Source organism: Neofelis nebulosa, chromosome 6 (assembly GCF_028018385.1).
Source record: "Neofelis nebulosa isolate mNeoNeb1 chromosome 6, mNeoNeb1.pri, whole genome shotgun sequence".
NCBI lineage: Eukaryota > Metazoa > Chordata > Mammalia > Carnivora > Felidae > Neofelis > Neofelis nebulosa.
In genome coordinates, this window is record NC_080787.1 from 122,701,329 (window position 1) to 122,710,916 (window position 9,588).

The following is a 9,588-nucleotide window of genomic DNA, read 5'->3' on the forward strand; positions in this document are numbered from 1 at the left end:
TCTCAAAAAAAAAATTTTTTTTTAAACACAATAAAATAGATCAAAATGTAAAAACATACTAATGCCTTTATATGGCATAGCCACTAAATTCTAGGTTTATTTGAGCTATGAATTTATTCTTGTTCCCAAACTGGATTTATAATTCCCAGAGTGTTAACATTGTTATAAATTAGTCTTAAAGTTATAGTTCTGTAGTATTTCAGATTAATTTTCTGTATACGACTTTATTATAAAATTCAGGTTTGTCTTTAATTATCTTTTCTTATTCTATGGTCATTCAGCATTTAGAAATAATTGTTTTATGTTACCTTATTTGCTCAGAATTTAAAATACCTAAACTCGTCTTTGAACATCAAGACTCCATTAAAATTTTAGGAATTTTAAAGTTTTTCCTTATGGTGAGCCAAATTTTTTTTTTTTTTCAGAGTACTTCCCAGATTTCCCAGTAGATTTTTTTTTCACTTTTTTTTTTTTTGTCCATTGAACTTACACCCTCTAAGTTTAGATCTAAGTTGGCAACAAGATGTGGCTTTCTTACCAGCCTCATTTGAATGGGTGGTGGATATCTGGAGTCCTGTGGTCAAAAGGATGAGTCTGAGCTCAGCAGGAGAGAGTGCTATGATTGCTTATTCATTCCTCCCTTTATTTATTCATGTATCCCTTCTTGGATCCAGCCGTTCTTTTCTTTAATAACTACGTGTTGCCAGGGACTCTTAGTACAGAGAACACAGCAGTGAACAAAACAGATTGTGGTTTCTGCTGTGGGCCCAGGAGTGGAAAATAGGGATGTATTGCCCTCCTTGATCTAGGAGTCTATGTGTCATTCATTAAGAATTAATGAAGATATTTCACTCTTTAATTGTTTCTCTGATAAACTTTGAGATTGATCAGTTCTCATAGAAGATATTTCTCATTAAGTTATTTTTCCTTATTCTTCAGAATTAAGTACAGAAGAGCAGGATTTTACCTTTTTTACCTATGCCCAACAGGCATCTAAGTCTGCTAACTGTTCAATGTTCAACACTGTATGAGTATTCCCTTGTTCATTGATTTCTTTTTTCCCAAGAGATTAAATGATCACTAAAGGTATCAGTTAGTGTTCTGCAGAAAATAAGAGGACCATGTACAGTGACTTGAGCAAGTCCTCATGTAATGGGCCATCCAGAGGTAGACAGTCTTGGGTCAGCAGCACCATTAGGGACCCAGACCTTTCCTGTGTTCCTTTGCTGCTATTATTAGCATGTAGCGTATGTGGGCTGAAGATGGTTTCTACTTCTCTAGATATCATGTCTGAATTCTGGGCCCTTTCCCCCCAAAAGAAGGCAGCAACAGACTTACGCTTACATTTCATGACCAAAATAATGTCAGGTGTCATGAGTTAGGCACCGAGTTCCTTTCCTATCTCTATCATTCCAAAAGCTCTTGTACAAACATTTTATCAAATTCTATAATAGCAGTGTGCCTTGAAGACACTAACTATTGGACTTGAACCAGAGAGAGGATTATTTGAAGGTATATCACCCATACTTACTGATTCCTTCTGTTTCATCTCTGAAGTAGTGACTAAGGATCAACAGGATATTGGCCTGAGAAAACAGATGTCTTACATGTACTTTGCATCTTTTCCTGTGTATGTTGGGACAGATGAAAAATATCTACTGGCCAAGTAATGCACTGAGTCAGGGCTATTCCTTTGAGGGCCAGAGTGAAGATTGCTGCAGAGAAAAACTGAGTGGGGCAGCAATTAGTACTGGGTATAGTGATGATTGGAGGCTAATGGGAAAATGGAAACTATTGATCCATTCCCTTTTTATGTGAAAAGTCTATATTTGTCCTTACCAACTAATAATGTCCCAAGGGTACAGGGATCTTTATTGAAGGATGTCTTTAAAGTACAATCATCGGGGCTCAGTCAGCTAAGTGTCTGACTCTTGATTTCCGTTCAGGTCATGATGTCATGGTTAACGAGTTCGAGCCCCACATCAGGCTCTGTGCTGACAGCACGGAGCTTGCTTGGGATCCTCCGTCTTCCCTGCTCCCTGCCTCTCCCTCACTCTCTGTCCCTCTCTCAAAAAAGAAATAACGTTAAAAAAAATCAAGTACAATTATAGACCACCAATCAGCGGATACTTTCTTCACCTGACCCTCTCCAGGAGCCAGATGCAGAAAAATGGTACTTATGCACGAATGTATGATTTCTATCTCTGTTGCTGCCTCAGCTACCACTTCTGCTTCCATGTGCCAGAGCACATGCCTTTACTTCTTGTCTGATCTCATGTTAGCTGAGACTTCGCTACCAAACCAGATGAAATTGTGTTTCACCACTTCCCCCAACTCTCTCTTCATTGCAACTGTGTAGATAACGGATTCTGATAAGAGCTGGTGTTTTTATAGTTTGTACACATCATTACATTTGATCCTCAAAAACAACCTTATAAGGAGGGTGCAGGTAAGAGAATCAGGATTCAGATGTTAACCAACTTGCCTCAGTTTACGTGGTATGAAAATGATGGAACCAGGACTTGAACCCAACTTTCTTTCTACTAATTCCCACATTCTTTCGGCCATGCCACATTGCTTCTGTTTTCCAGCATTTTTTTTAACCTCACACTGATCCAGTCTCTTGCACCAATGCAATATATGAGCATCTATTCCAGGTGTACTTTCCTTTCCCCAGATTTGAGACATCTAATTAAACAAACGTGCATAGTATATGTTAGATAGTGAGCTACTCAAGAGCAGGGATTGTACCTAACAAATCTTGTGGCCTCTGCCACCTGGGAGCCAAAGTGCCATAGCTGATTGAAATGGGAAGACAAAGTGCTTGTACAGAAAGTGAACGGACTGTTCTCCAGTGACTGTTTGTTTTACATTTCCCACCTTCATAGCATGGGAAGCAGGACTCCTCGTGGCTTGAAGAGTTACTGAAGTTACACAGAGCTCGGATCGCAGATGTCGAACACATCACTGGACTCAGCTTCTATCAAGAGAGAAAAGAGCCAATCTCAGACATTTTAAAGTTGAAAACACAGTTGCCAACTTTTAACGAAGAAGACTGATATTTTTTATTCCAAAAAACACATCATAAATGTTTTTTAAAGAACCTTCTATTTTATACAGCCCTCTGTTCACGCTGTCGCGTTGTTTGGAAACTGTCGACCAGAGTTAGAGCTGAGAATCCTCTGTGATACGACCGTCTCAGGGAACCCTGTGGCCTCGGCCTGGCAGTAGGAAAATGTTCTTCTTGAGTCTCGCACATGTTTGAATGTGTCAGAATCGTTCCGATTTGGGAAATAAAGACAGACCATACCTAAAACTGCTCTTCTATATTCTCTTAAGGGCAGAAGTAGCTGTGAACGTTGTCTGGACACCAGACATTTGAATCTTCCTTTCGTTAATAAACTTCTGTGGAACTGGCAAACAGGGCGCTAATGGATAGGATTGGAATAATCCGTGTTACAGCATTAGTATTTTCGTAAGAATTTAAAAGTGATTCTGGATTCTTTTTAACTTGGAGTTTTATTCATCTGAGTTTTAACCAAAAAATTCAGTGGAAGTAAAAATATCTCTGAGGCCCTCTTTCTGTCTTTTCTGTATACCCTTTCCAAAGCCAAACTATGCAGTCCTGTGGGTTTTTGTTTTTAATTGTGATTTAGCAATTTCAGATTTAATGTCTTTAGCAAGTTAAACTTTGAGGCAACATCTGTGAATTATCTACCTGCTATAAAATATTACCCTACATTTGCATTAAAAAAAAGAAAGATATTCCCATCCTGCTCACTGGTAATTAACATAGGTTGAAAATAGCTCTAAAGTAGTTGTTTTAGACTGTTAAAAATGTCTTGATGAAACTTCAGAGAACTTGTCAATACATGCAAGGTGACGTTTTTCATCAAGGTGGTAGGAACATTTTCCTCTGTGCATAGAAATGACCCCACCAGTAGCAGAATCATGCTGAATTGTTCATTTTGTTGAAGAGAATGTGTAGCCATTGCTTTATATCTTCTTGGTGGTCATGATACATGAACTTGATCCACTATATAGACTATACCTGTTAGTCCCGTCCTGTGGACCTCCAAAAGCTACTTTCATTTTTGGCTACGTGGGTTTGATTTAGGTGTTATATTAGTACACCACAATTTTTATTTGTCGTTCATATGCTGATCATTCTTCAACAGACTGTGGACCACAAAATCCTTTAGATAATACAATTTATATCTAAAAATTATTTAATAATTTGGAAGATGTCATTGGTTTTTGTATTAGTCCCATTGGCCTGGAGGGTTTGTACATTGTATTGTTTTGTTTTGTTTTGTTTTTTTTCTTCCAGTCTGTCTTCTCTCTGTTGTTCCATTTGGGGCATTTCTATTGTTCTAAGTTCACTGATTATTTTCTCTCTCTAATTCATTTTGTTGTTGAGCCCGTCCATTGATTTTTGTATTTCAGTTTTTTTGTTTTTTTTTTTTTTTTTGTTTCTAAAATTTCCGTTTGGTTCTTCTTCATATCTTTTATTTCTTTGCTGAGAATTTTTATTTTTATTTTGGCTGAGACTTTGTATTTTCTCACTTATTCCATGCATATTCATAATATTCACTGAAGCATTTCTGTGATGGCTGCTGTAAAATTCTTTCAAATAATGCCAACATCTATATCATCTCAGAGGTTGGCATCTTTTGTCTTTTTTTCATTGAAAAAGATTTTCCTGGTTCTTGGCATGATGGATGATTCTTGATGAAAACCTGAATATTTTAGGTATCAGGTGGCTAGGGATCTTAGTTAAACCTTCTGTTTTAGCTGACTTTCTCTGGCATCAGCCTAGCGAGGGCATGGGGGCCTAGTGCGGGAATGAAGGACACTGTCTAGTTATTTCCAGGTGTGGCTATGAGTCCAGGTTTTCCATTCAGCTGCCATTGACACTAGGGGCGAGATGGGACCCTTGTCACTGCTGGGCAGGGTGGGAGTGCAGCTCCCCACTGGGTCACCATTGATGCCTCCCTGTCTGGGATGTGTAGGGTGTCTTGTCACTGCTCCCACGTCGTGTCCACTGACACTATTGGCAGGAAAGCTGGGAAGACTTTATTATGACCAGGTGGGGGTGAAATGATCAGTTCCCTGCTCAGCCTTCTCAGAAATCACCCTGTCAGGGGAGTGAGAGCACTTCATTATAGCCTGCCAAGAGTGGAAGTCTAGGCTCCCCGCATGGCCTTTGCTGGTGTGGGTGGGGCCGTGGCATTTTCTGTGGGGTTTGCTGGAGTGGTGCAATTACTGTTCTCTCTCTTGCTAGGCTGCTTGTCTTCTAGTCCTTTGGCTAGAGAGCAGGACTTTCTTAGGACTTCTTTTTGGCTGCTCTGTTGGCATTTATAGGTTGGGAACTCTTCAGTTCCAAGTCTGGGACATTTGAGCAAAAGAGCAAACTCAGGAGAACTTATCACAGTTTTGTTCCTTGGGTTCCAAGATCCCTAGCCTGCCTGCCTTGTCTCCACCTTTCAGAATCTTCCCATTTTTGTTTTATGTATATCTAAGCTTTTTATCTGCACTTAGCAGAAGGATATATACTTCTTTGTAGAAGTGTCTCATTGATTTTTATATATTCTTCAAAATACATGCAGACACATGATTGCCTCTATGTAAAGCATTCTAGCAGATCTTAATTAAATGGGTAGGTGTCTCTTGCCTTTGCCAGTCACCAGGAATATGAAGAATGACAAGTTATAATCCTTACAGTTTGGGGGAGGGAGAGAAGGCAGCAGAAGTGTATGTGATTCCTAAGGGGGGGGCAGTAGATTTTTTAATGGAGCCACAGGCAGGGTGCTAGGGAGGACAAAGAACACACTGGGTGGGACTTGACAGGTCTCAGCAGTAACTTCCTAGATGTGGTGGCATTGGGCTAGAACTTGAAGATGAATTGGAGCTCTTCAGGTGAACAGGCAAGGAAAGGACATTCTAACATCCCTTGGATAGATGTGTTTTTGGCATTTTCCCATTTACCACTACTTTTGATATTTTCTACAGGTGTTGCTATGACCAACTTATGATTTGCAACTTTTATTTTTCTTACAGTTATTATAATCTCCTGTTCTTAAAAGTCAGACTGTAAGTGAATGCTATGCTGACTCTTTAAAGGGCATCCACATCTGTTCCTATTAGTTTTTTTTTTTTTCAGTTGCTCTTATGCAGTATTCTTATTCTTATCTTGAAAGAGATCTCTCCTCTTACTATTTCATCAGTTGAAAACATGTGACTGGCCTACTTCCCCAGTTTGAATGGTAAATTCACATGACTATATTTGAAAATGTCTGTACCCTACTGTGTACAATAAAGGCTATTCTTGGCTTTTCATATGCAAAGCAAAACCTTTACTTATCCCTAACTTTATTGCCCTGCCTCTGATCAGTACTTCCTTAATGAGGTAAATAACTTCCATATAAGATTTCATAGCTAAGTCAGCTCATTCATGGCAGAGCAAACAACCAGGTGGAACTTAAAAATATTTCCAAGTTTCAGAGAAAAGAGGGCAAACCTTAGGGGGAAGAAGGCAAATGTTCAGGTCTCAGGAGGGCAGGTCAATGTTAGGCTAGTTGGTCTAGTCCTGGTTTTAGACCAGACTGGAGCTAAGACCACCTACTTTCCCAGGAGAGGCTGTTACCCCCTGAACCTTTACTTTTTTCTGTCGTTAGCTACAGTAGCTGTACTGCCTTGACCTGTGGGTACGTGCTTATCTATAATAGGAACAGGCATTTGAACTTTGAAACTAAATGTGGTGATTACACTTCATGCTGAAACCTATCACAGGAATTTGGTGTGTGGGTGCTTTCGTAAGCATTAAGTAAAATTTTAACATGGCTACAGTCCAAGGATGTTTTCCTTGTTTTTTGGCAGTCTCAATATTATCAGGGAGAGGGAAGAATCTACAGAATATAAGTCTCTAAACTAAGAAATGTGGATTTACCAATAAAAGTTGTATATACAGAAGCTTGGCTGCTTATGTCTGTGTGTGTGCGTGTGTGCGTGTGTGTGTGTGTGTGTGTGTGTGTTTGGAGGATGGGGGCAGGGAATGGGTGGTGGTGTTTTCCCAGGGATGATACTGAGTACAGGGGTTGTAGACAATTAACCACAGCTGTATTACTGGAAGAGAAAAAAGTTCCAAAGTTCATTTCAAATTCACAGAGTAAACATCAGCTTTTGACCTATATTCTTGGTTTTGTATTTTAATTATTTGCGATCATACTTCCAGGTAAAAACAAGACAGGCATGTATAAATTTCTTTCCAGTATGTAGAATTGTCTGAAACCAGAGGGAAAGCATCCAAATTATAACTTCCGTAGATTTTTTTCGACGTGAAATTTTTGTACTTATCCTTTCCATTCTACATAAATAACAATTGAAGGAAAAATAAAGATTTTACTATAAATTATAGCCATGGAAGAAACTAGAGATACATAAAATGTGTTTTAGTCTGCTAGAAATGAAAGAAACTCTGGAAAAGGATTTATTTTCATAAGAAGTCAAAAGGAAGCAACAGAAAAGATGCACCTTTCATTCCACCCCAGTGTCATTGTTTTAATGTTTATTTTTGAGAGAGAGTGTGTGAGTGAGGGGCAGAGAGAGAAGAGAGAGAGAGAGAGAGAGAGCGAGAGAGCGAGAATCCCAAGCAGGCTCCATGCTGTCAGCGCTGAGCCTGACGTGGGGCTCAAATCCATGAACCCGTGAGATCATGACCCAAGCTGAAATCAAGAGTCAGACATTTAACAGACTCAGCCACCCAGGTGCCCCCACAATGTTATCATTATAGATTTAACTTCATGCTTGCCCATAAATCCTCAACTCGGGGCAGGATTTTAATAAAAATAACACATTCACTTTTAAAACTCTTGTAGGATTTCTGGGTGCCTGGGTGGCTCAGTCAGTTAAACATCTGACTTTGGCTCGGGTCATGGTCTTGTGGTTCATGGGTTCAGGCTTCATGTCGGGGTCTGTGCTCAGAACTCAGAGCCTGGACCCTGCATTGGATTCTGTGTCTCCCTCTCTGCCCCTCCCATGCTTGCATTCTCTCTCTCTCTCTCTCAAAAATAAACATTAAAAAAAAAATAATAAAATAAAGGTAATAAGTCTTTAAAAAAAAACTCTTGTAGGATTTCATTATGTATCAAATTCAGATCTCATAATTAGGATACACTTCAGCCTTCACAGAATTGAGATACAAAGAAATATAATAAATATCCAGGAAATGAGGTTTTTCTATCTCTTGATAATTTTGCCCTAGGACATCCAGGTACTTTTTACTATCAAAATGTTTTATGCCGATGCCTAGATAACATTGTGCTGAATATAATACAAAGACGGTGAAACAAAGATCTCAGGACTGAAAGTTCGTAAGTTAATAGAGACTGGAAATGATTTTAAATAAATGAGACCAAAATTTCCTCAGTTCAATGAATAGATCTCATTGCTCGAATTTTTATCATTTAAAAAAATCTCAGATAAAACCTATAATTTTGAATCTTCCATCATAACCCATTCTAGACCTTGACACAATTTCACTGTTTTGAAGAGTCGCTCACTTTTATGAAAGTCCGAACAGAAAGAGTGGTTAATCTGTGAGGCCTTTGTGCACTTGCGTGTTTTTCAGATCCCACCCCTGTTTATCTCAGTAGAACACTTTAACACATTCCACTAGATTAGATGCAATTAGATCAAGACCGACAACAGATTTCAAAGCTGTGTTTACTCTGTGTCAAGGAAATAGGCATTAGGGCTAAATCCGGGGAACAAGACAGATGGGATACCTCCCCCTTGGTGCTTACTTAGCAACAGTCCATCTTGATTTCAAGATCTCGCCCAAGGCCTGTATCCTTTTGACACCAGTCTTCTCTGTACCCCTAAGCATGGTCATGTGATCTATGGTCAGACCCTCCCAGACCTTGTAGGTGACAGAGCACCAGCCCTCAGGCAAGTCATTGTTGGTAATTGCAACCAGCTGTGTGCATGATGCATTTTATTGCCCTATAATCTGTATACAATGTTGTTAGATGGCCTTGCAATGTCCTAAGAAGTTGTACTCAGCCCCTGATGCTAGATCCAAATGCATGGCTTGCTAATGGTGGGTGGTCTGCGACCATAAAAGGGAATCGTTTCAGGGTGGGGTGGTTAGTGGTATGTGAAGATTGTTAGCTTCCATGTGGGGCTTCCAGGAACCTGGGAGTATCTTATCCTAAAGAGAACACATTCCACAAACCTCATAAGAAAATTAAAAAGTCCCAAGAAGCTGTATTAGCTGAGCATTTCCTAGCCTGTGATCTTCTGTTAAACTTGCTAAGGCTGTACCCTTTGAGTTTTTTTCCCCAAAACTGTAACTTCGATGAGATTTATGTCAAGAGTGCACTGTTCCACAAGGAATACAACTCAATCCTGTGGGATTTTTCCCTGGTGGTTGTAACTCCCATTTAACATTAAGCAGATATTTTTTTAAATTGATAGATTTCTTCTCATGTATTGTCTCCAAAATCATCTGTCACGGAGAACAGAAAAACTCTTTATAGCTGCTGTTTCTAGTACGGTGCCTGGCACATAGTAGTTGGTCAATTAAAA

The 9,588-nt window shown here is 39.3% G+C and overlaps 1 protein-coding gene across 1 annotated transcript in view; it reads left to right on the forward strand.

Moving 5' to 3' along the window:
• ENPP1 (ectonucleotide pyrophosphatase/phosphodiesterase 1) overlaps positions 1-6,972 on the forward strand; it is a 73,511-nt gene extending 66,539 nt beyond the window's left edge. The window contains exon 25 of the mRNA XM_058735292.1: positions 2,889-6,972. Within this exon, the coding sequence (XP_058591275.1) occupies positions 2,889-3,059 (171 nt within the window). The 3' untranslated portion in view covers positions 3,060-6,972. The remainder of the gene's footprint in view (positions 1-2,888) is intronic.
• Positions 6,973-9,588: the final 2,616 nt, after the last annotated feature.